Source organism: Mastigoproctus giganteus, chromosome 3, assembly GCF_048544385.1.
Source record: "Mastigoproctus giganteus isolate SK-2022 chromosome 3, ASM4854438v1, whole genome shotgun sequence".
NCBI lineage: Eukaryota > Metazoa > Arthropoda > Arachnida > Uropygi > Thelyphonidae > Mastigoproctus > Mastigoproctus giganteus.
In genome coordinates, this window is record NC_143577.1 from 140091369 (window position 1) to 140118366 (window position 26998).

Genomic DNA, 26998 nt, shown 5'->3' on the forward strand with positions numbered 1-26998 from the left:
GTTCAACATATTTTATGTGATTGTACCAGTTTTAGAAATGCTTGTATCTGACTGAGCCATATACACTCAGTCAGATTTTAATGACAATGACAATGTGTCAGCAGTTTTTAAATTTTTAAAATTGGTTAATATACATACTCATATAAAATATATAATTTGCTTTTATTATCTTATTGATTTTATTTATTGATATGCCTTTATATATATATATATAAGCTAAATTAAAATAGGATATTGCTTTTTCTATTATAGGATTTCATTATTTTTTTCTATTTTCTATTATAGGATTTCATTATTTTTTTCTATTTTCTATTTATAGGATTTTCTATTATTTTTCTTATTTATTTTAATATATATTTCAGTAATTTTTATTTCTCTATTTAATTTTTGGATTAATTTGATCATATATATATATATGTATATATATATATATATATACACTTTCGATGAAGTAACCTTTTTAAAAGGTTACCAATCTCGTGTTACTTGAATTTTCACCTTTTCATGGTGAAAATTCAAGTAACATGAGAGTAACCTTGCTGTTTTTGCGCCACAAAATTCCAAATCAAATCCACAACAATATTAGTCTGTTCTGTTCAACTACCCACTGGCTAAAGACAAACTTCCGCACATCTATTCTACAACTGTCTTTCCTCAATTTGAATATGTGCCAAATCAGGTTCTTAATCTGAGCAAGTGGAAGTATCCCATCAGCCTTGAGCCTGCTCAAACCATTCAAGGCCTTATACACCTCAATCAGATTAACTCGATGCTGCAACTTGCAGAACTTAAGCCTCTCTTGGTAAGAGCACCCCTTTGTTCCTCTCACCAATCTTGTTGCCTTTCTCTGTATATGTTCTATCAACAAAACATCCTTCCTAAAATGAGGCCTCCAGACCTGTACATAGTACTCAAGGTGTGTGGCCTGACCATTGCTTTACACAAGGGGATATATAGGAATTTTGCTAGTCTCTGCTAGCAAAATTCCTATTTATTATTGACAAAACTCCATGACCTGCTCTGGCAGCCTATCTGCACTGCTCAGAGAACTTCATATCTGGCTGCACAACTGCTCCAGGTCTTTTTCATTCCCTATCTCCCTGAGTGCAGTACCCATACGCAGTACCTTGCATTTATCAATGTTAAACTTAAATTACCACTTCTCAGCCCATCTGCCTAACTTTTCTACATCCTGTTGCAATAGCATACTGTTTTTACTGTCATTAAAAACCCTGCCAACCTTTGTATCATCTGCAAACTTGGACATTAAGCCTGATATGCCTTCATCGATACCATTGATAAATACACAAAACATCAATAGGCTCTGCACCGAACCCTGGTGGACTCCACTAATAACATTAGTCCATGTAGAGCGGTGTCCATTTAATACCACTCTCTGCCATCTCCCACTGTATCCCTTTATCCATTGCAGCAACTTACCCTTAATGCCATACTGCTCCAATTTGTAAAGCAGTCTTCCGTGTGCAACGGTATCAAAAGCTTTCCTGAAATCCAAGTACAGGTTGTTCCTGACTTTGAGTTAATTCGTTCCTAACGCACGCTCGTCAATTGGAAATTTATTACCCATAGACATAATATAAAAAAATAGGGGTTATGTTCTCAATAATGAAATTAGTTAGCTAATTAGTTTGTTTAAACAATGACTGATTTACCCAAAGAAAGGAAAACATAGCCTGTAAAATAAAGCAGATTATAATAATAAAGTAATTATTTATGACTTACAAATGTTAAAGAATGTTTATCCTTTGTCATCATCGCCTAAATGCACACTCGTTGATCACTCAGTATTGGCTTGGCACTCGTTGGTTTGTTGCACAAGGAGGAGTCTTCTTTGGAAATGCTTCAAGAGGCATTTGTTTCCAAGACAATCTTCTATTTTCTTTATCAATTTCAATAGCATATGTAAGCATTTTTTAATGGAACGCACAAATTGCAATTAACACAATTTGTGCGGAGTAACAAGGAATGAAGAGAAGATTCTGAAAATTTATTTGTTTTTTTGTACGATTGAAAATTTCAGTAAAGGAGAAACACATTTAGCATTAGTAGAGGCATTTGATGCAAGAAAGCAAGCTTATGCAGCATCAGCCAAAAAAAAAAAACAAAAAAAAACCACTTCCACTTCACCCCTCTGTTCGTTCGAAATACCTGTCCAGCTGAGCCTTAAACTTATTTAGGCTATCAACTTCCACGACAAGGGATGGAAGTCTGTTCCACCAACCAACCACCCGCTGGCTAAAGGCAAATTTCCGCACGTCTATCCTACATCTGTCTTTCCTCATTTCACCATAACACAAAATCACACAATTCCAGTTATTGGCATTTTTGCAAATGCAATAACATTGAGTTTATAATTGCTTGTAGTAACAGAAAAGCCCCAATAAACCAGAAAGTGCAAATTGTTTTTATTGTTTTATGGTTGTGATCTTCGGAAATGTGCTTTAAAAAAATATCACAAAGCCATTCAAAATTGGTTCTTATAACAGAACATGGGATAACGATGAAAGTGTAGTGCGTTTTAATGATTTGAATTGGTAACTAATGATTTGAATTGGTAACTAATGCAATTTTACACTATAAAAACGACCTTGTAGAGAGTTATATAGTGAAAATTTCAACTTCCGAGGTCATGGAACAAAATACCAAAAAACAGTATGTTATTGGGTTCACATTATGATATTTTCACTATATGATGGTGTCTCTGGAACAGATTAATATTGTAAAGCGGGGAACACTGTATACTACGCGCGTGGTTTGAAATGCCGCATTTTATGAATGTTTAACATTCATTTTTTGCAATTAATGTTCATATTTTTGATTTTGTTGATACAGTACTTGATACTTGGGGGGGGGGGAGATCGAAAACCCGGGAACTCATAAAGTGGGAACTGCCTGTATATGATATCAAAATTATTTTTTGCATCCAGTTCCTTTGTGATCACATCATAGTATCCAATCAAATTGGTTAGACAAGACTTCCCCTTAACAAACCCATGCTGTGTCTGAACCATTACTGCAGTCTTGTCTAGGTGATCCTGCATCATTTCTTTAAATAGTGACTCCATTATTTTCCCCAGAACAGAATTTAAAGTAACAGGTCTATAATTATTTGTGTCACCCTTTGAATCGCCTTTGTGAATTGGGGATACATTTGCACGTCTTCAGTCAATGGGGATCTCCCTGAATCTAAGGGTGCTCTCATAATTATGACTGAGGGTTTACTAACTTCCCTCGCTGCCTCCTTCAATATAACTGGATAGATTCCATCTACCCCAGGTTCTTTTTTTATGTTTAACTTCAACAATTTATCCTCCACGTTGCTCTGTTATTACAAAATCATTTAGCTCCTTGTTAGAATTTTTGTAAACTTCTGTCCTACCTTCCTTACAGAATTCCTAATGTGTGAATGTAGATGCAAAATACTCAATCAGTTTGTCAGCTATATGAGCAGGACCATCAACAGTTGAACCAACATCAATTGGACCGATCTGATTTGTCCCCTTCCTTCTAGAACTTATATAAGTAAAGAAATCTTTGCTGTTTTTCTTTGCGTCCTTTGCCAAGGATTTCTCGTAATCAGCCTTTGATTGCCTCATTTGTGACTTTATTACAGACTAGCTTATATCTGCGATAGGATTCTGTGTCACCTGATAATTTATATGCATCCTACACATTTTTCTTCCCTGCCACATGCCTCATTAGTTCATCTGACATCCATTTAGGTCTAATTCTTGAACAGTATTTCTTAGTTGGTATGAAAAGCCTAGTAGCTTCCAATCTTAATTCCTTGTAGGCTTCCCATTTAGAATTCTCTGTTTTAAACATCATCAGTTGTTTCTAGTGGTTCCTTTATCTGCAAATTCTTAATGCATGAATAATCACTGCTGATAATCAGATCATGAGTATTGCACCCTCTGATTGCCCCTCGAACATGTTGCTGTAGAAAACAATCCTCCAGCAACATGTTCAAGGGGCAACCAGAGGGAGTAACTCTTCAGTGTTAAGTCTCTAGGAGAAATCTCGATCAGCTAGTGTATATAATCTTGCCGCCTCTCCTCTACCAGTTAGTTTTTATGTTATTAGCTCGAGTAGTAAGGTCTCTACTTCTACAGTATTTAAAAAGTAATTTTAACAGCAAGTTTTTATCTTTCATGTGCACAAAAAATAAATTTATTTTAAAATTTCTGTGACACCCTTTAATTTATCTGGCAACCCCTCTGTGGGTTGTGCCCAACAGTTTACACACCACTGGCCTAGACAATGCCCTGACCACACACACACACACGCACACACACACACACACACACACACACTATTCACTAACTGGTATGGCACCTCCGTGGGCAGGAGCAGCAGTCTAATCAAGAAGCGTAGCACACACTTCTTGATTAGACCGGGGTTCGAGCCCATGACCACGAAATACGAAGGATGCAGAAAGGTCAGGGAAAGAACATCACATATCCCTGGAGCAAATATGGCCTTAGTTGCTAATGCTCCTAAAAAAAACCAAATAACATAAAAACTAACTGGTAGAGGAGAGGCGGAAAATTTATATACACTAGCTGATCTAGATTTCTCCTAGAGACTTACCACTGAAGAATCAATTATACTGAATGATGGAAGAGATGGGGATGGATTTGACAGAGCTCTGCTCTGGAGACCAAACATGGATTTCACCACTTCAAGCCTCCATTAGCAAAGTAGTGGGAGTACTGCACCAGTACCACCACTTTTACCAGAGTCATCTACTTAGTATCATCTGGTAACAGGGTGTGGATGCCGCACCTCTGCCCCTGCTTACATTGGTTCACACCTGGGTGGTGGTCACCTCCAAATATTAGGTACCATACTTCAGGACTTGAACACTGGGTTTACACCCAATGTTACTAACAGTCCCACCACTGTGAAGGTGCAAACAGAGGATTTAGTTGTTGTAGAACAACCAAATTCATTCTGCAACAACTGTTCTTCAATTTTTTCCCTTGACTCAAGTGTCACCCAAATATTGGCATTTTAGTCTCTCTATAGCAAGCCCTAGCTTGGCATAGCTGATAGAACGTCTGTGAATGAAAGCACCAGCTTGTCATATCTGAGAGAATGATCAGGGATAATGTTATAAATTTTATGAAGTTGAGATCTGATATATACTAATACATAGAAAAAACTGGCTATTTTAATCATAGCTTCAGTTTTGTTAACTTTTTTGCCTTATAGTGCTTGGCACACCCAAAGTCCTGAGTGGATATCATCATTCTTCTCTTCCTTGGTGATTCCCTTTTATTTCTGACTCTCTCTCTCTCTCTCTCTCTCACTCAGGGTAGTTCAGAAATTTTTTTTTGGCTGGTGCAGCATAAGCCTCAGGCTTCCTTGCACCATATGGCTAATAATAATAATATTAATAATATTGTGGTTTGTGCATGTGCAATGGAAGTGGTTATGCAGCGTACCAATTTGTTCTTGAATTCCAACACGTATCTTACTGTTGTTGCTTCATCCAGTTTGTATGGTTGCTGTGGTCATTACTCTTGAAAGAAAGTACTGTATCTGTACTGCTGCCTGTTTGACTGTTTTATAGTAGATCATTAAACCTTTTCTAATTCTTGATTTTAATATTTTCTTTATTTGCTTTCTGTATGACTTTCCAGCTGTGTTATTGAGGCTTTCTTGAAGAAACAATGAACAGTCAAATTAATTATTTTATATTGCTTGATTTTATTGTTTTCTTTCTGTCCACCTCCATGTAACTTTTTTTTTTTTTTTTTTTTTTTCTATTTATGCCCTGCATTAATACAGAACACTGAACAGCTCACTCTTGTTTCACTGATTACTCTTATCCATTAAGCTGCATCCCAAAATGATCACAATAAGCAGTGTGCACTGTATGCCTTATAAACAAGTTGTATTAGTGAAAGTATCTGAAATTCTAGTAAGTAGCCTCAACCCTATAAATAATTTGCAGTGATCTCTACCTCATCTGACAGGTGGGCTCACTTAAGGTTTTTTCCCTTATTATTCTAACTTATTAACAGCTGCTTATTTCTGATAAAAGCACGTTTTTTTTTTTTTAATATTAATTCTTAATAGTTTTGCCAATGCATTTGTGTATTGTACACAAACAAGTTATCAGTATTTCGAAATATATCTGTTGCATGAACTTTCTCTTTCAGTTTGTTGGTGTTTGGTTGACTGTCCGGTATCGTAACCAGAAAGATCCTCGTGCTAACCCTAGAGCTTTCTTGTAAAACTAACTATACTCACCCAAGAGGTATGGTCTGCTACTAACAGAAGTGTTTGTTATACCCTTGTATGGGATTACTGTCATTATTTCAAGTGCTGCCAGCATAGATGCTATCACTATGAAATATTCATTTAGAAACTGACATTTAAATTAACCATACTAACTGTCCTTTTTTTTTTTTTTTTTTTCATTATTCTCTCTGTAATAGTTTCAGCCCAAATACTTAAATATGTTTACATGATTAGAACATCAAAAATTATAGTTTTCATAGGTAAAAGCTCAAAATAGAATTGAATTGTATTAGAATTGAATCTTTATATGCTTAATTTAATGGTGTAAATGAGTTTGTTGCATCATGGATCAAAAATAAGAATCTAACAACTTCTAATAATCCAAATAAGCACTAATTCAGCATAATTGCTATGAAAAAGTCATTCAAGATTTAAATTGTTTAGCTTTGCTGTTAAATGCAAGCTTAAGGTAATCTTCATCTACTTTTGATTAGTGGATACATCCAATATTCCATGTTAGTGAAGTGCAGAGATAGATTTTGCAGTGAAAAAATCTGGACAAACCAGTTATATTTTATTGCTGCTGTAGTCTGAATTATATGCCATCACTTCTCATTAATTGTTGCTAAATTGATAAAATTGCAGAAAAATAATTTACTGTCTCATTGTTACATATTGGTCTGCCTGTAAAAAGCAAAAGATGTAGAAAATAACACAGACTAGTTGGTGTTTATAACTTTTTTTTAATACAAGCATTAAAATATTTTATATTATCATTTAAATGTTTAAAATATTTCCAAACCAACTGATTCTTATTCTGTGCAAATGGAGTAGGAAATAAAGATGTTTAAGCAGAATCTCATATTTATGTATATGATTTTATACATAAATATGAGAGTTTATATTCAGTGATGCACAAGCATTCTGTTTTGTATTTAGAAAAGTTTACAGGAAATTGATAAGATAGTTGATTTAATTATGCACATATTATGTTTATCTTATAGGTGGGATGCAAATAACCTTTAAAATTTTGTTAAATTAAAATAAGTAAATAAAAAAATAAAATTAATTTTTAACTAATGTAGCAAAATTAACTTCCTATACTATGTATAAAAATTTATTATTATTATTAGCCATATGGTGCAAGGAAGCTTGAGGCTTATGCTGCACCAGCCAAAAAAAAAAAAAAAAAAATTTGAGTTACCCTGAGAGAGAGAGAGAGAGAGAGAGAGAGAGAGAGAGTGTGTCAAAGGGAATAATCAAGAAAGAAAAATGATGATATCCAGCTCAGGACCCTGGGTGTGCCAAGCCCATACTGACCAGACGTAAATGAAACTACAACTGTTGAGATCATGTGTTTTCTAATAATTTTATTTAAAAGTTTAATTTTGTTATAATTTAAATCAGTGTTTTCAGACTCTTTTGAATCACCACTCATGCATTTTTGATAAAATAAATCTTTAAAAAGATATCAAATTGAACCATGTGTATTAATCCCACAAACATTAAAATAACCATCTGACAGACATTTTAATGTGTGCTTAGTGCCGTAGCCGAGTGATCAACCATGGAGTTCATAAGTACACATGCTTTGAGCTGAGATTCAAGCCCATGACTGCTAAATACAGTGCTCTTTCTTGTATTCTGTCTAACTTGTGAACTCCTGACTGTGGTCGTCCCGAAGTATAAACATAAAAGTTGTTAGGCCTGACATACCCAAGTGATCAGGAGCGAATGTGCAGTGGCACACGCTCATTGAGTGGATCGTGATTCAAATCCATGACTGCTAAATACAATTAATGATTATATTCATGATTTATCATAAACCTCTGACTTGGTGGTTATGCCAGAATATAAACATGAACTTTTTAGCTCATGGCCCTGCTGCCCTGATGAGAATAGACTAGTAATACATTGTAACCAAAAATGGACCCTTAATGGAAATAAAGATTATTTATTTATTTTATTTATTTATTTATTTATTTTTTTGATAAATCCCTTCCCAACTAGATACAAGATACAAGGTAGGGAAAGCCAACAAGAACAATGATATTTTCTTCTGTCACAAGCAGATGTAGAGAGGGCATTTTCTTTTTCTGCCAAAGTTTCCAATCCACCTTGGAATACACTCATGTAGTAATTCTGTTATCCATCCTGTAATCACATTTTTCTGGTATGGCTGACTTCAGTGAAATTTCTTCCAACTCTGAGGTTTCTGCTTCTAAATTATTACCTTCATTTCATTCTCCCTTGAATATTGTGCACCAGTTATCTGAAGAACTGGAAACTTTCGCATTCCATTATAATAGTAAAATTACAAAAGATGCTATGGCTTTTATGCAATACAGATAATGTTCTCTTGAGGATATTACAATCTTAATGCCCAAAATGGAAGGTTACTGCTAAAATTGATGAACTACAAACATGCCTCGTTGATCTCTCTTCTCATCACGTCTCCTATATCATTGCTTCCTTCTTTTGTTGATGTGTTCAAAAATTCTGCTTCCTCTAAATTACCTACACTCTGAATCAAACGGAAACCTTTCCATTTAAATCCATCTACTTCTTCTGAAACTGCTTCCTCCACTGCTGTTTCTTCTTCATCTTTTTTTTTTTTTTTTTTCCAGGTTCTTTATTTGTTGCCCAATCTCAAATTAGCAACCAAAATTTTATTATTTTAAAGGCCCACTGAAAACTTGAGCTTTAACACCATCCATGACATAAAAGCAGAAATAACTAAGAAAAAAAAACCTTAAAAAAAAACTCATTTAGAGAAGTTAAAATCAAGGCAGTGCAACTAACAAGAAATAAAGGAGTCACTTAGTAACTCCCAGGAAGGTAGTCAAAATTTTCTCCTGTCCTGCTTTCTCTTTTTGATACAGTTGTTTCCTGTGATACTCCAAAAAAAGTTAGATCTACTATTTTATTCTGTGACTTGGACAAGAACTATTCTAACTAAAGATTAATGTTTGGTTTATTTATATTATAAAAATCTGAAAGTTTCATATTTCTTAATAGGAGATTGAAAAATTACCTTCAGATTTAAAATTAGTTCCACCTATAATTCTCTTATAAACTGTATTCTTGCATTATCCACAAAAATTTACAAAGTTGTCTCTTCTCTTGACTGCCTGTCCTCTGGATGGACATTGCATAAATTCAAACGATTTACTATCGTTTCCAAATGTTATAATGCGATGTAAAGACATTTAAATCTTGCAAATTGGAATTCGCCTGTGGCTGTTGTGCTGAAACAGGATGAACCTTTGTTGACTTTTCATACAAAAATGGAATGTCCTTCATGCCTAAATTATAAAAGAAGAAAGAAAGAAATCTCATAATCATTCTATATAAGACCAGCCATCTCCCAAATACATTAGAACAACTGAACTTGTATGTAATAAAACAATTTATGGCTAATACACCCAAAACCTAAATGTTCCAAGAAATTTTCATTAAAAGTAGCTTAGTATGATGCAACACTCAAAATCTGATGCTAATGAGCTTCACAAATCATTTGAGCAAAACTCTATATAATCTGCATCCAGGAACTTTATTATATCCATGATAACTCTCGCATCATCCAGTGTAATCTCAATGATGCTCATTCCATCATAATGGGTTTTAATAAAGACAAGGACATTATGAAGATTACTGGGTTTTGTGATAAATTTTCCGCTCTTCTTCAACTGATGGATAATCTCCTTTTTCTAATCTTGTTTATGCCTACTTTCTGCAGATCTTCCACCTTTTCTAAGTATTTAAAAAAAGTTAGACACCATTGGAATTTCCCAACTGATAATTATGATTGATGCTAATACTTCATGGTTTTCCTCTTCTGATCAGAAAGACCTTTTTGTTAGAGAACTTTTTATTTGCCTATTACATTATTGTATTAAACCAACCAAATCAACTTACTATCTTCTCCAATTTGATACAGGAATCTAACATTGATTTTTACCATTGCCTCTCCTATACCTGCTTCAAATATTCCTAATTAGATATTCATTATTGATTTCAAATGTGACCACTGAGTAATTGGGTGTGAATTTATTCCTGCTACTTATATTAACACACACCTCCAAATGACATAATACGATTCTCATTAAAAATATGAAATGGCTGGCATTAGCATAGGCACATGATGCAAGAAAGCAAGCTTATATAGCAGGGGTGGCCAATGAGTCGATCGCAGATTTAATTTTGGTCAATCACAATGAATTTTAAATATACAGTCATCCCTCGATTTGTGCACCTTGTGCAATGAAATTTTTGAGATGGTTGATCGCGGCACATTTTAAAGGAAAAAAGTAGATCACATTACAAATTAAGTTGGCCACTCCTGTTATATAGCATCAGCCAAAAAAAAAGCCCATTATTTCACCCATCCACTCGCTCCAAATGTTTGTCAAGTTCTGCCTTGAATCTGTTTAACCTATCAACTTGTACAACGACAGATGGAAGTTTGTTCCAGCAATCAACCACCCGCTAGCTAAAAGTAAACTTCCGCACATCTATCCTACAAACGTCTTTCCTCAATTTGAATTTATGCCCTCTCAGGCAATTATTCTGAGCAAGAGAAAGAATCCCGTCCACATTGAGCATGCTCAAACCATTCAAGGCTTTATACACCTCAATCAGATCACCTCGAAGGTGCCTAGTCTCCAGACACTGTAATTTGCCAAAACTTAAGCCTTTCTTCGTAACACGCAACCCTTTGTTCCATTCACTAATCTTGTTGCCCTTCTCTATACTCGTTTCAACAGCTCTACATTATTCTTAAAATGATACCTCCAGACCTGTATACAGTACTCAAGGTGTGGCCTGACCATTGCCTTATACAAGGGGATAATCATCTCCTTATCCCTGGTAGAAAAATTCCTGTATATCATTGACAAGACACCATGAGCTACTCTTGCAGATCGTCTGCGCTGCTCAGAAAACTTCATATCTGCCTGCACAATTACCCCAAGGTCCTTTTCATTCTCTAGCACTGTCAGTGTGGTACCACAGAGTTGATACATTACTCTGGAATTACTGCTTCCCATATGTAGTACTTTACATTTGTCAATGTTAAACTTCATTTGCCACCTCTCATACCATCTGCTCAACTTTTTTCGATCCTGTTGCAGCAGTGTACTGTCATTAACAACCTTGCCAACCTTCGTATCGTCTGCAAACTTGGACATTAAGCCTGATATACCATCATCAGTATCATTTATAAATACAGAAAACAACAATGGACCCAACACTGAACCCTGAGGGATTCCACTAATAACATTAGTCCACGAACAGCAGTGTCAATTAATTACCACTCTCTGTCTTCTCCCACTGAATCATCCCTTTATCAATAGCAGCAATTTGCCTCCAATGCCACACTGCTCCAATTTGTGCAGCAGTCTTCCATGTGCAACAGTATCAAAGGCTTTTCTAAGATCCAAATATATGATATCAAAGTTATTCTTTGCATGCAGTTCCTTTGTGACTACATCATAGTATCCAATCAAATTAGTCAAGAAAAGACTTCCCCTTAACAAACCGATGCTGTGTCCTAGCTATAACTGAAGCCTTGTCTAGATGATACTGCAATGCTTCTTTAACCAGTGCCTCCATTAATTTTCCTGGAACAGAAATTAAACTAACAGGTCTGTAATTACCTGTGTCTCCCTTTGTGGATTGGGGTCACATTTGCACCTCTCCAGTCCACGTGTACTTCCCGAGTCCAAAGAAGCTCTCATATTTATGGCTAAGGGTTTGCTTACTTCCTTTGCTGACTCCTTTAATAAATCTGGATAGATTCCATCCACCCGAGGTGCCTTTCTTGTGTTTATCTTCAACAATTTCTCCTCCACTTTACTCTCAGTTATTACAAGATTATTTAGCTTACTGCCAGAGTTGAATACACCTCTGGCATTCCCCTCGCTGAATAACTCCTCATGTGTGAATGTTGATGCAAAATATTCATTTAGTTTGTTAGCTATCTGAGCAGGATCATCAACAGTTGAACCATCGATATCAAGTGGACCAATCTGATTCATCCCCTTCCTTCAATAGGTTACATAAGTAAAGGACACTCTTTGCTGTTTTTCTTTGCATCCTTTGCCAAAGATTTCTCGTAATCTGCCTTCACCTGCCTAACCTCCTTTGTAACTTGGTTACAGACCAGATTATATCTATCATAGGCTTCTGTGTCACATGTTAATTTATATGTATCCCGTGCATTTTTCTTCTCTGGCACAGTCTAATTAGTTCATCTGACATCCATTTAGGCCTAAATCTTGAACAATATTTGTTAGTTGGTATGTAAAGCCTAGTAGCTTCCAAGATTAATTCTTTGAATGCTTCCCATTTTGAATTTGCTGTTGGTAAATTCAAAAAATCAGTTGGTTCCACAGTATAGAATTTAAATACTGTCTCAGACCACCGTAGTCACCTTTACGAAAGCAAAAACCCTTCCCTTTACCCTTGATTGTAGTTACCTCTTTGAGTAAATCCCACTTCAGCACACTGATTACTGCAACCTAGTGGTTCCTTTATCTGCAGATTCTTAATGCATGGGCGCCTCCGTAGCCAGGTGGGAAGGAGCAGCAGTGCGTATCACATGCTTCTTGATTAGACTGGGGTTCGAGCCCGTCACCACCAAATACGAGGATGCGGAAAGGTTAGGGAATGACCACCGCATATCCTGGAGCAATATGGCCTTAGTTGCTAATGCTCCTAAAAAAAAAATAAAACAAAAACATCTTAATGCATGAAGAATCACTGCTGATAATCAAATCAAGAGTATTACTCCCTCTAGTTGCCTCCCGAACATGCTGATGTAGAAAACAATTATCCAATAAATCCGCTAAAACCTTGCTAGTGTGTGAGTGACCAACCCACAATTTCCAGTCAATATCTGGGAAATTAAATTCCCCCATTATAAGACTCTCTGATTTACTGGCCCACTCTATTTTCCTGTACAGTTTCTTATTATACTCATCAGAGTCATTAGGCCTATAACACACTCCTGCTCTAAATTTTGATCTCCCAATGCTTATGTCACACCAAACTGACTCAACACTGCACTGTCCAGTGATATCGACTGGCTTCGCTTCCTTGACCCTTGTATTTTATGTGTTTCTTAATTAATAGCATAATCCCTTCTCCCTTCCTATCCTGTCTATCCTTTCTGTACACATTGTACTCCCTAAATTCCAGTTCTGCATTCCTTATATCTGTGTGACACCACATCTCTGATATTCCAACAATATCTGCCTTTGATGTTTTGACCAACACCTCAAATTTATGAAATTTATGTACCAAATCCCTAGCATTGGTGTACATGCAAGTATACATGCACCTGTTCCTATTCTTAGCTACACTAACACAGCCGATGTATTTACTTGTTCCGCAATGACTCCCAGCAGCATCTGGAATCCCCTGCACCTTGTTTTCCTGGCTGCTGCTGATTCCAATAGAAGCAGTGCAAAAATCACTTTCACCCCTGCCAGCGACGACTGTTAATCTATTAGTCCTTGTATCCCCTCAAGCTAATAGTTTTCCGACCCACCTAACACAGTGCCTCAATAGCATCAGCAATCAAGGCAGTGTTAGGTAGTGTACAGGGATGTGATACACTATAAGTGTATCCCATCCCTGTAGACTTTGTAAGAGATGGATCAGTAATTAATGTGATTGCCCTCTTTTGAATAGAGTATAGAAGTTTTAGAGGTTTTGGGGGTACAACCCCAGATGTAGGAACAATATTCCATGGTAGGGCGGATTTGAGATTTGTATACTGAGTAGTTGTTTAGAAGAAAAGTAATGCTGAAAGAAAAAGAGACAACCCTGCTTTTTTGATGCAGATAAAGCAATATTTTTGATGTGTTTATGCCAAGAGAGAAATTAGAATCAGGGTAATCTTTAACAGAGATGTGTACAGATCTTGTCTAGAAATCTGAGTGATTTCTAGATAAGATTGTAGAAAAGTTTTTCCAAAATTTTTCAAAATATTGAAAATTCATAAAAATGAAAGCTTTGAACATAAATGCATTCTTTGGCTTGGTTGCTCAATATAAGAGTGAAATTATTTCAAATAGGAATTAAACAAAAAAAAAAACTTGCTGATATACCATCATCAGTATCATTTATAAATACAGAAAACAACATTGGACCCAACACTGAACCCTGAGGGACTTCACTAATAACATTAGTCCACGAAAAGCAATGTCCATTGATTACCACTCTGTCTTCTCCACTCAACCATCCCTTTATCCATAGCAGCAATTTGCCTCCAATGCCATACTGCTCCAGTTTGTGCAACAGTATCAAAGGCTTTTCTATGATCCAAATATATGATATCAAAGTTATTCTTTGCATCCAGTTTCTTTGTGACTACATCATAGTATCCAATCAAATTAGTCAGACAAGACTTAGCATTAGCATTAGCATTAGTAGAGGCATATGATGCAAGAAAGCAAGCTTATTCAGCATCAGCCAAAAAAAAAAAAAAAAAAAAAAAACCCTCTCCCATTTCACCCCTCCGTTCGTTCGAAATACCTGTCCAGTTGAGCTTTAAATTTGTTTAGGCTATCAACTTCAACAACAAGTGATGGAAGTCGGTTCCACCAACCAACCACCTGCTGGCCAAAGGCAAATTTCCGCACATCTATCCGACATCCGTCCTTCCTCAATTTGAATTTATGCCCTCTGAGGTGATTATTCTGAGAAAGATGAAGAATCCCATTGGCATTGAGCATGCTCAAACCATTCAAAGCCTTATACACCTCTATCAGATCACCTCGCCGGTGCCTAGTCTCCAGACTCTGTAATTTGCAAAACTTAAGCCTTTCTTCGTAAGAGCAACCCTTTGTTCCATTTACTAATCTTGTTGCCCTTCTCTGTACCCGTTCCAGCAGCTCTACATCCTTCTTGAAATGAGGCCTCCAGACCTGTATACAGTACTCAAGATGTGGCCTAACCATTGCCTTATACAAGGGAATAATCACCTCCTTATCCCTGCTAGAAAAATTCCTGTATATCATTGACAAGACACCATGAGCTACTCTTGCAGCTCGTCTGCACTGCTCAGAGAACTTCATATCTTCCTGCACAATTACCCCCAGGTCCTTTTCATTCTCCACCACTGTCAGTGTAGTACCGCAGAGTTGATACGTTGCTCTGGGGTTACTGTTTCCCATATGTAGTACTTTACATTTGTCAATGTTAAACTTCATTTGCCACCTCTCAGCCCATCTGTTCAACCTTTCCAGATCCTGTTGCAGCAGCATAGTGTCAGTAGTGTCTTTAACGACCCTGCCAACCTTTGTATCGTCTGCAAACTTAGACATTAAACTTGATATCCCATCATCAATATCATTCATAAACACCGAAAACAACAATGGACCCAACACTGAACCTTGAGGAACTCCACTAATAACATTAGTCCACGTTGAGCAGTGTCCATTGATTACCACTCTCTGTCTTCTGCCACTCAACCATCCCCTTATCCACAGCAGCAATTTGCCTCCAATGCCACGCTGCTCTAATTTGTGCAGCAGTCTTCCATGTGCAACAGTATCAAAAGCCTTTCTAAGATCCAAATATATAATATCAAAGTTATTCCCTGCATCCAGTTCTTTTGTGACTACATCATAGTATCCAATAAATTGGTCAGGCAAGACCTGCCCTTAACAAAACCATGCTGCGTCTGAGCTATAACTGAATTCTTGTCTAGATGATCCTGCAGTGCTTCTTTAACCAGTGCCTCCATTAATTTACCTGGAACAGAAGTTAAACTAACAGGTCTATAATTACTTGTGTCAGCCTTTGATCCTCCTTTGTGAATTGGGCTTACATTTGCACATCTCCAGTCTATGGGTACCTCCCCTGAGTCCAAAGAAGCTCTCATAATTATGGCTAGGGGTTTGCATACTTCCTTTGCTGCCTCCTTTAATATAACTGGATAGATCCCATCCACCCCAGGTGCCTTTTTTATGTTTATCCTCAACAATCTCTCCTCCACTTTCCTCTCAGTTATTACAAAATCATCCAGCTCACTGCCAATGTTTACTTTACCTACATCATTCTCCTTCCTGAATAACTCCTCATGCGTGAATGTAGATGCAAAATACTCGTTTAGATTGTTAGCCACCTAAGCAGGATCCTCAACTGTTGAACCATCAATATCCAGTGGACCAATCTGATTCATCCCTTTCCTTCTCGAGTTCAAGTATGTAAAGAACTCCTTTCTGTTTTTCTTTGCATCCTTTGCCAAGGATTTTTCGTAGTCTGCCTTTGCCTGCCTAATCTCCTTTGTGACTTGGTTACAGACCAACTTATATCTATCATAGGCTTCCATGCCACCCATTAATTTGTATGTATCCCATGCATTTTTCTTCTCTGCCACATGTCTCATTAGTCCATCTGACAACCATTTAGGCCTAAACCTTGAACAATATTTCTTAGTTGGTATGTAAAGCCTGGTAGCCACCAAGATTAGTTCCTTGAATGCTTCCCATTTTGAGTTTGCTGTTGGTAACATCATCAGTTGGTCCCACTGTATAGAATTTAAATACTGTCTCAGACCATCATAGTCGCCTTTACGAAAACAAAAACCCTTCCCTTTACCTCTGATGGTAGTTACCTCCTTGAGTAAATCCCACTTCAACACACTGTGATCACTGCCACCTAGTGGTTCATTTATCTGCAGGTTCTTAATGCATGAAGAATCACTACTGATAATCAGATCAAGAGTATTGCTCCCTCTTGTTGCCTCACGAACATGCTGATGTAGAAAACAATCATTCAATAAATCCACAAAAGCCTTGCTAGTGTGCGAGTGACCAACCCACAAATTCCAGTCAATATCTGGGAAATTAAAATCCCCCATTATAAGACTCTCTGATTTACTGGCCCACTCTATTTCCCTGTACAATATATTATTATACTCATCAGAGTCATTAGGCCTATAGCACACTCCTACTCTCAATTTTGATTTCCCTATGCTTATGTCACACCAAACTGACTCGACACTGCCCTGTCCATCGACTTCCCCTCAACAAACCCATGCTGTGTCCATGCGATAACTGAAGTCTTGTCTAGATGATCCTGCAATGCTTCTGTAACCAGTGCCTCCTGGTTAAACTAACCAGGTCTGTCTCCCTTTTTTAACCTGTGTCCCCCTTTGATCCTCCTTTGTGGATTGGGGTCACATTTCCACAATTCCAGTCCATGGGTACCTCCCCTGAGTCCACGGAAGCTCTCATAATTATGGCTAAGGGTTTGCTTACTTCCTTTGCTGCCTCCTTTAATATAACAGGATTGATTCCAGTCATCCCAGGTGCCTTTCTTGTGTGTATCTTCAACAATTTCTCCTCCACTTTACTCTCAGTTATTACAAGATTATTTAGCTTACTGCCAGACGTGTTGCTGTTATACACCTCTGGCATTCCCCCTCCCTGAATAACTCCTCATGTGTGAATGTCGATGCAAAATATTCATTCAGTTTGTTATCTACCTGATCAGGATCATCAACAGTTGAACCATTGATATCAAGTGGACCAATCTGATTCATCCCCTTCTTTCTAGAGTTTACATAAGTAAAGAACTCTGCTGTTATTCTTTGCATCCTTTGCCAAAGATTTCTTGTAATTTCCTTCGCCTGCCTAACCTCCTTTGTAACTTGATTACAGACCAGCTTATATCTATCATGGGCTTCTGTGTCACATGTTAATTTATATGTATCCCATGCTTTTTCTTCTCTGTCACATGTCTAATTAGTTCATCTGAAATCCATTTAGGCCTAAATCTTGAACAATATTTCTTTGTTGGTATGAAAAGCCTAGTGGCTTCCAAGATTAATTCTTTGAATTTTGAATTTGCTGTTGGTAACATCATCAGTTGGTTCCACCGTATAGAATTTAAATACTGTCTCAGACCACCGTAGTCACCTTTACAAAAGCAAAAACCTTCCATTTAGAGGTGACTACCTTGATGGTAGTTACCTCTTTGAGTAAATCCCACTTCAGTACACTGTGATCACTGCCACCTAGTGGTTCCTTTATCTGCAGATTCTTGATGCATGAATAATCACTACTGATAATCAGATCAAGAGAATTACTCCCTCTTGTTGTCTCCCGAACATGCTCCTGTAGAAAACAATCATCCAATAAATCCATAAAAGCCTTGCTGGTGTGAGAGTGACCAACTCACAAATTCAAATCAATATCTGGGAAATTAAAATCCCCCATTATAAGACACACTGTTTACTGGCCCACTCTATTTGTTTGCACAATTGCTCATTATACAGATTCATTGGGCCTATAACACACACACCTTCTCTCATTTTTCCTTTCCCAGTGCTTATGTCACACCAAACACACTCATTGCATTGTCCACCAACATCAATTAGATGCACCTCCTTAGATTTTGTGTTTCTTAACTAACAGCATAACCCCCCCCCTCCTGTCCTGTCTATCCTTTCTGTACACATAGTACTGCTCAAATTCCCATTCTGCACTTATGTCTCTGATATCCAAACAATATCTGCCTTTGATGTCTTGACTAGCACTTCAAGCTCGTCGAATTTATTAACTATACTCCTAGCATTGGTGTACATGCACCTGTTTGTACTCTTAGTTACCCTAACACAGCCCATGTATTTACTTGTTCCACTATGACTCCCAGCAGTCCTGGAAATTCCCATTGCCTTGCTTTCCAGGCTGCTGCCCAATTGCATTTCAATAGAAGTAGTGCAAGAATCACTTTTACCTCTGCCAGCGGTTACTGTTAATCTATTAGTCCGTGTATCATCCCCAAGGTAAACCTAAATCTTTCAAGCCTACTGTTCTGCTTGCTCATTTAAGTAAACTTCTCAAAAGTCTTCTAGCCCAAAGATGCTTTACTCTTTTTTTTCAAGATCATCTCTAACAGACACTATGGATTTACTCTAGGAAAGAGCTTCTAAGATATCCTTGTTGAACCGTATCAGTCAGTCCTCAATAATAACTACATTCACCATCTTTCATATTACTGCCACTATTTTTCTAATGGAAATGTTACAGTTACCACCAAATATCAATCCATCTCTAGACCTGTTACCTATGGTTGCCCTCATAGTTTCATTCTTAGGCCCCTCATTTGGATCATTGCCTTGATGAATGAATTTCTTTAGATAATCCTAATTAGATGACCATTATTGATTGAATATTTAATGACTACTAAGTGATTAGCTTTGAATTTATTCTTACTATTTACCTTAATGCACCCACCAAATGACAAAACAATTCTCATTAAAAAATATGAAAGGCTGAAATTTGTCAATTCAGTTAAAACCAACTTTTCTGATTTCAGTTTTTCTGCTTTGTCAGCCCAAGATGTTCCCTTCCTTTTTTTTTTTTTTTTTTTTTTTTTTTTGAGAATGCCACATATAACGCATCTGCTACAAAAAAGAAAGCTTATAGCTTATGCAGATGACCTTTCTATTCATATTTATGAAATTTATAGAGAGAGAATATAAAATGACCTCCTAATCTTCCCAGAGCGACCTTTCTTGGATATCTATTAATAAGCCCAAAGTTTCTACAAATAAATCAAAAATTATAATTCTGATTAGATTGATTAATTGTACAGCTTAAAGTTTGAAGTACTGTTGATTATCTATTAAATTCTAAGCAACGCGCTTATTATCTTAGGATCTCAGACGTGAGTACTAAGATAATAATCTTTGCTAAGAATTTAATTCTGAATAGATCGCCTGTTGTAAAAATATCTCTGTGATACAATCTCTCTCTCTCTCTCTACTTACAGCTAGTTCCACAAAGCTAACTTAGAGTTAGCTTCTTGGAGTTATCGGGGATTAACTCAAGCCCAGCTTTTGATATTAAGAACTCAAGGTTTGAACTTAAGAACCCTCGCTCTACTACTCCAGAGAACCATTTATGTTCCTATTGTCACCTTTGCCACCAGTCTTGTTCCTCATTGCAACAAAGAAAACAGTACATTCTCATCTTAATTTTAAAAAGTTTATTTAGTTTTACAGTTATTTTTGCAAATGACAAAGAAATTTTCTCCTTTTAATGTCAAGAAATTGCTGTACTGTTTCTTCTACAGCTCTTCAAGTTCTCCATCTTATTTACAGCAGTATGTATTATAATCTTTAATAAGCCCTTGCTTACAGCATTGTAGGAATTTCCATCTGTAACAATATTGATGCCAGATCACAAGTTGAAAGTAAGGCTGATGAGGCTTTAAGTAAGTTAGCAGACTGGTCCAAAAAACATAAGTTGATAATATCTAATGAAAAGACTGTCCAAATGTTATTAAAAGGAAAACTGAGTATGAATCGAGCTCCTACTGTGAGGCTTCTGGGTGATGCAGTTCGTTACGTGAGAGTAACTAAATATCTTGGACTCAAAATAGAAGAACGGTTGTATTTTACCGAACATGTTAAGTATTTAAAAGAAAAAATTCGGATATTGTATGCTAAGCTCCGGAGGTTGGTGCGTACTGAATGGGGGATAAAGGGTAGAGCCATAAATCTATTATATGAATGTTTGTTCCTTCCAATCATAATGTACGCCTCTGGGGCTTGGGTGCACAGGATACCAATCGTAATCATTCAGAAACATTTGATCCAAGCTCAAAGATTCGCATTATTAGGAATAACTCGAGCGTGTCGAACTGTCTCCTCAGAGGCCTTGCAGGTGGTCTCGGGCAGGGTCCCTGTTCAGTCAATGGTTTTGCTGGCGGGTCTGCTGTTCCTAACAAAAAGAAATATAAATAGAACATATTTAGGTATAACATCTTGTCCTGATAATACAAGGACTTATTCAAAATTAGATGTAAAATTGGAAAAGAAAAGGATTATGAAAGAAATTTTAATTAAATGGCAGGAAAATTGGGATATGTCCGATAAAGGACGACAGACCTATGAGTTCTTTCCGAGTGTAGAAATTGTGGATATGAAGAAGAAACCATGGCTACAGTTTGGATTGAACTCGATGTTTCTATTGACTGGACATGGACTCGCCTTGAGGCTAAATCAGTTGGGGCTGGTGGACAGTGGACTTTGTCAGGTAGTCCAGAGACATCATTGCATATTATGGATTAATCAAGATTAATCTTTCTTATGGGAGGTCAAGTGGCCGATTTAAAGTTTAATTAATTTGTGTTATATTATTTTGAATAATAAAATATTTTAAATTAGACTAGCAAAAATTACCATTTTCATGACATTAACCATGGATGGACTTCGGTCCAGGGAATGGTCGTCTGAAAATGGGAACTTAATGGAATGTAACAATATTGATATTAATGTCAAATCCAAAAGATGCTGGACTGAACTCGCACAAATTTTGCTAACAGATGGACAAACTCCACTAAGGGAGCTGTTATAAATTATTTATTCCTAATGCTACATTTGCTAACTACTAAAAATATCAAAAATGGTCTTCGTGCCACATATTTATTAACAGGCTATGGCTCTGTCATCTCTGAAGTATTTGATTTATTACCTTTGCCTGCAACTTCAAGTCATTAGCAACCGACTTGTTTCTGGAAACAAACATAAATTAATTCAAAATCGTGAGGTCTTCTCTGCTTTTCAGACCTTCAACAATTCAGCTTTTACTAGATGATGTAAAATTCTCCTTAACCTCTACCCTAATATTATCTCATTCAGATTTTCTTTTATATAACGATGATGCTACCTTGCATCAACACTTTACTGGTATCCTGTTCGTTCTTTGGACATCCATTTAATTCGACAGTACAGCTACATCTGGATCTCCTACCTGGGCTAGGACTCTAGTATCAGTCATAAAAATAATTAATTAAAAAAAAATAATAATAATAGATAAATAATAAAATAAAATAAACTACTGATTTGGCACCCTCCTTACATAGGTGTCTATTCAGCTGACCTTTGTTCCCCCAAGATGTTCCTCAACTATCCATTGAGGTAACTCATTCCAGTTATTAATAACCTGATGTCTAAAAGAAAACTTCTTCCAATTCAGTCTAAACCTCTTCGCCCTAAGTTGAATATATGGCCCCTTGTTCTGGAATCATCTAAGCAGTGAAAATTCCACCCCCATTCATTTTACTTTCACCACTGAGCTTTATACACCTCAGCCAAGTTGCCTAAGGTGCTTAATTTCCAAGCTCCATAGCCCATATATTCAGTCCTTCATGTGGATGCTGTTTTGCTGATCTCATCATGCAGGCATCCCATCTTTGGACCAATTTGAGAAGCCTAATGTCTTTTTTTTTTTTTAGGTGGGATCCCCATACTTGAATGCAGTATTCCAAGTGTGTTCTTACAATTGATACAGTGATATTATGACTTCCCTATCTCTTACGTTTATGGCACACCATGGGCTTCTTTGCTCTTACTGTATGTCTGACTGTATCGTAACTTCCAAATCCCTTTCTTCCTGTGCTGTTTTTTGCTCAACCACACCATGTGTATAAGTTATTTTGGGTTTGCTATTTCTCCAAATACAAGACTTGCATTTTGCTGCATTAAAACGTAGCTGCCACTTTTCTGACCATCGTTGAAATCTGTGTAAGTTGTCCTGAAGAAGCTCTGCTTTGTGATGATTATTGACATCGTCTTCAAATATTGACATCATGCACTGTATCCTGGTGTCATTTAGGAAAATCAAAAACAGCAGTGGTCCAAGTACTGATCCTTGGGGAATATCACTTCTTAACCCAATCTGAAGAACAACCATTAATCACAACCCTCCTGCTCTGCAACCATCCTGTGTTCCATTCTGTCGGTCTCCATTTGAGGATTTTCCAGTTTGCTGAAATCAGAGTAGGCACTTCCAGCTTTACTTGTTCAGAATGGATTCATTTGAAAAGATCCGTAGACTTTTTGGACTGACTATTTTCACTTGTTTATGAACCCTTTTTTTTTTTTGGCCATGACAAAATTATTGTTATGCATGTGAGGTTTAGATCAGTCTTATGCAGCATTGTTGTTGGTACCACCAATTTGACTGCTGCTGGTATAAGTTTTATTTTTATTTTATTTATTTCTTTTTAAAATTTAATTTTACTTTATTGATTAATTTAATTTTATTTGATTCTGCTGTTATATATATTTTTTATTCTTAGGGAAGGACTGTTGACATGGCTGACTTCTCTTACAGAAACATTTGAGGCAAATACATGCTTGTGGCACTTTTTTATTTATTTTTTGCTGGTCCCAGGTTGTGGTGGGTGGGATTTTCTGGCCTCGTCACTTGAGTATAAATGGAGAAATTCTGACCACATCAGTTGTGTTACTAACAATGGAGAAAATTAAATAGGTACCTGTAAAATAAAAGTAAAATTAAATCAAATAATACAGGTAGTTCCCGACTTTATGAGTTAATTCGTTCCTAGTCCACGCTCCTAAAGCGAAAATTCGTAAAGCGGAAATTTATTTCCCATAATGTTATAATGTTAAAAATAGGGGTTACATTCTCAACAATGAAATTAGTTAGCTAATTAGTTTATGCTTAAACAATGATAGATTTATCCAAAGAAATGAAAACGTAGCCTGTAAAATCAAGCAAATTATAATAATAAAGAAATTATTTATGACTTTCAAATGTTAAAGAATGTTTATTCTTCATCATCATCGTTGACTAAATGCACACTCGTTGATCATTCAATATTGGCTTGGTACTCGCCGGTTTGTTGCACAAGGAGTAGTCTTCTTCAGAAATGCTTCAAGAGGCGTTTGTTTCCAAGATAATCATCTCTTTTCTTTATAAATTTCAATAGCATACATAAGCATCTGTTTTTTAACGGAACGCACAAATTGCAACTAAGATGATTTGCGTGGAGTAACAAGTTTACAAAGCTTTAAAAAAAAAGGAATGAAGAGAATATTCTGAAAATTTATTTATGTTTTTTATACGATTGAAGATTTCACTAAAGGGGAAAAACACATTTCACCATAATAACGTAAAATCCCACACAATTCCAGCTATCGGTATTTTTGCAAATGCAATAACATCAAGTTTACTACCCATTTGTAATTGAAACTAACAAGAACACTAACAGAAAAGCTTAATAAACCGGAAAGTGTAAATTGTTTTTATTGTTTTATGGTTGTGACCTCCAGAAATGTGTTTTAGAAAAATATCATAAAGGTGTTCAAAATTGATTCTTATAACAGAACATATGATAACAATGAAAGTGTAGTGCATTGATTGTGCTTGAAAGTGTAATGATTTGAATTAGTAACTAATAATACAATTTTTACTATAAAACCGACCTTTCAAAGAGTTATATGGCAAAAATTTCAATTTTCGAGGTCGTGGAACTAATTACCAAAAAACGTGTTATTGGGTTCACATTACAATATTTTCATGATATGATGGTGTCTGAAGTGGGGTGCACTGTATTGTATAGTTACAAGTGTGGTTTTAAATGCAGGATTGCAATTAATGTTCATATTTTCGATTTTGTTGATACTTGAAAAAAAAAAAACTCATAAAGTGGGAACTGCCTGTATATATAGTACTTAATGCTACAAAGAAGTTAGCAAATTAGTTCTCTGCATATTAATAACATGAATAAATGTTATATATCATGTAATAAATACACTGGGAACTAATTTGCTAACTTCTTTAGTTCACCGATACTGCCAGGCTGACATTTACTCCCCTCAGCCCATATCACTGGCTCCTGCTTTAACCACAGTAAGTTGTCCTCCATTGTCTGTATCCTTTCGTCTTCATTTCACATTACTTTTGTTTAAATTCCTCTTGTGTTGCTTGCTATTTTAATTTTATTTTATCTAATTGTATCTTAATTTTTACTTTTATTTTTATTTTAATCTGGTTTTTATTCCTTTCCGTTTTGGTCTCTGTTGGGTCGGCTATGAAATATTTCTTATCAGAAACTTCTTGCTGTATTTCCTTTGGTTTTGGCTGCTGACATAGTTAAAATCATTGGATTTATAGCATTAAGTACTATATGTATTGGTGCCTCCGTAGCCAGGTGGGAAGGAGCAGCAGTGCATAGCACACGCTTCTTGATTAGACCGGGGTTCAAGCCCGTCACCACCAAATACGGAGGATGCGGAATGGTCAGGGAATGACCACCGCATATCCCGGAGCAATATGGCCTTAGTTGCTAATGCTCCTAAAAACCAAATAACAAACAAACAAACTATATGTATTATTTTTATTTAATTTAATTTTATTTTAAGGTACTTATTTAATTTTTTCTGTTGTTACTACATCTGATGTGGTCAGAATTTTCCATTCGCACTCTAATCCACTTATTTATATCCATTATGGTCGTTGGGTATTTCTGCTATTACTAGCAGTGACTCTTGTCCATAAAGCATCCCAATTTTTTAATTATCATTCTTTTCAAGCCGTTACTATTCACTACAACCACCTGTTATTAATACATTATTTATATACATATATTGTGCATAAATTTTATTTGATTTATGGTTTTTATTTAGGACGGGATGCATTTCAGTCATTAAGGCCGGACTGTGTGCTTAGCAACTGGTATGCTAGCAGAGGTCGGTTAGCCTATGTTGAATTTAAATTTAAATTGCTAAAAGAATTATCACAAGACAATAGCTAGCTAAAAACTTATATGGCAAAGCACTTAGAAACAATAAAGTTAAACAAGTAGACAATAGTAACAGGCCACAAAAGATTACCAAATTTGAAACACTCCTCACTGAATAGGACAAGGATCCTATTAACATTAAAACCATCCACAACACACTTTTTGCTCTAAAGCACAGCAAACTAAAAGCCCTAAATTAGATCTGCCAACAATACTCCCTCAAAAGCCTTCACCTAAAACACACCATAGAAGACGTAATTAGATTTAAAATCAGATACACCAGTCCTGAAAAAAAAAAAAACAAAAGAATTCTGCATGATAAAATATCAAAACTGCATATTCAGCCATGTTAACCTTAAAGATATTATTTATGAAACCACAAAATGCCTACCTATTGACAAAATCAAAATATAAATTAGGTATAGTTATACAAGACCCATTGGACTGGCCGTATGCAACTATAAAAACACTATAGCAAACCTGAATAATACTGAACACCCCTGTTACTGCAAAGAAACCAAATACAAAGCATTTGTTGATCCACATCACAAAACATTCTTACAGGCGACCTTAATATAGTTGAAGATCGTGCATTAAAAGAAATTATGGGTAAAGGTATGAAATTCAGACCTAACACCCATACCAACCTTAAAAGCATACATGGTTCGATCAGATTAGACTTACTACATAGGCGCATTATAGCCACAGCAGCTTATGCACCGTTAAACCCCCATAACACACACACACTGGACTTACTACAGTTTGCATACAGATTAGCTTATAAATACAATATGCCCAAGGAAGCTTTCCAAATCTGGATTAACACCACTTGAGAACACATAATAGCAAGATTTAGAGACATCATACAATATCAGTATAATTACAAACATTACAACCTAAAAGCAATAAATAAAAATATTAAAGACTAGCAAAATAAATTTGTTATTACCAGCACAGACAGAGCCAATAACAGTTTCAGTATAATTTGCAAAAAATTTTACAGACACACTCAAAAAGGAATTTAACAACAAACAACAGTGATATGTATAAAATTACCAGAGCCACCCCAGTACTATTACAAAAAAACTTATAGCTATGCACAAAAACGTTAAACTAAAAATAGATAATGCCAAATTTCCATTTGTCTATTGGA

The 26998-nt window shown here is 36.1% G+C and overlaps 1 protein-coding gene across 6 annotated transcripts in view; it reads left to right on the top strand.

Annotated features, from left to right (window-relative positions):
- Positions 1 to 23688, top strand: part of Tsp97E (Tetraspanin 97E) — a 340699-nt gene extending 317011 nt beyond the window's left edge. For 3 of the 6 annotated variants that reach the window (XM_090370671.1, XM_090370670.1, XM_090370672.1), the window contains exon 6: positions 6189 to 6419. In XM_090370671.1, the coding sequence (XP_090226797.1) occupies positions 6189 to 6263 (75 nt within the window). In that variant the 3' untranslated portion in view covers positions 6264 to 6419. Of the gene's footprint in view, positions 1 to 5814; positions 5925 to 6188; positions 6420 to 20061; positions 20360 to 23376 lie in introns of those variants that run through there. The other 3 variants (XM_090370673.1, XM_090370674.1, XM_090370675.1) reach the window with 3 other exon arrangements.
- The last annotated feature ends 3310 nt before the right edge of the window (positions 23689 to 26998 follow it).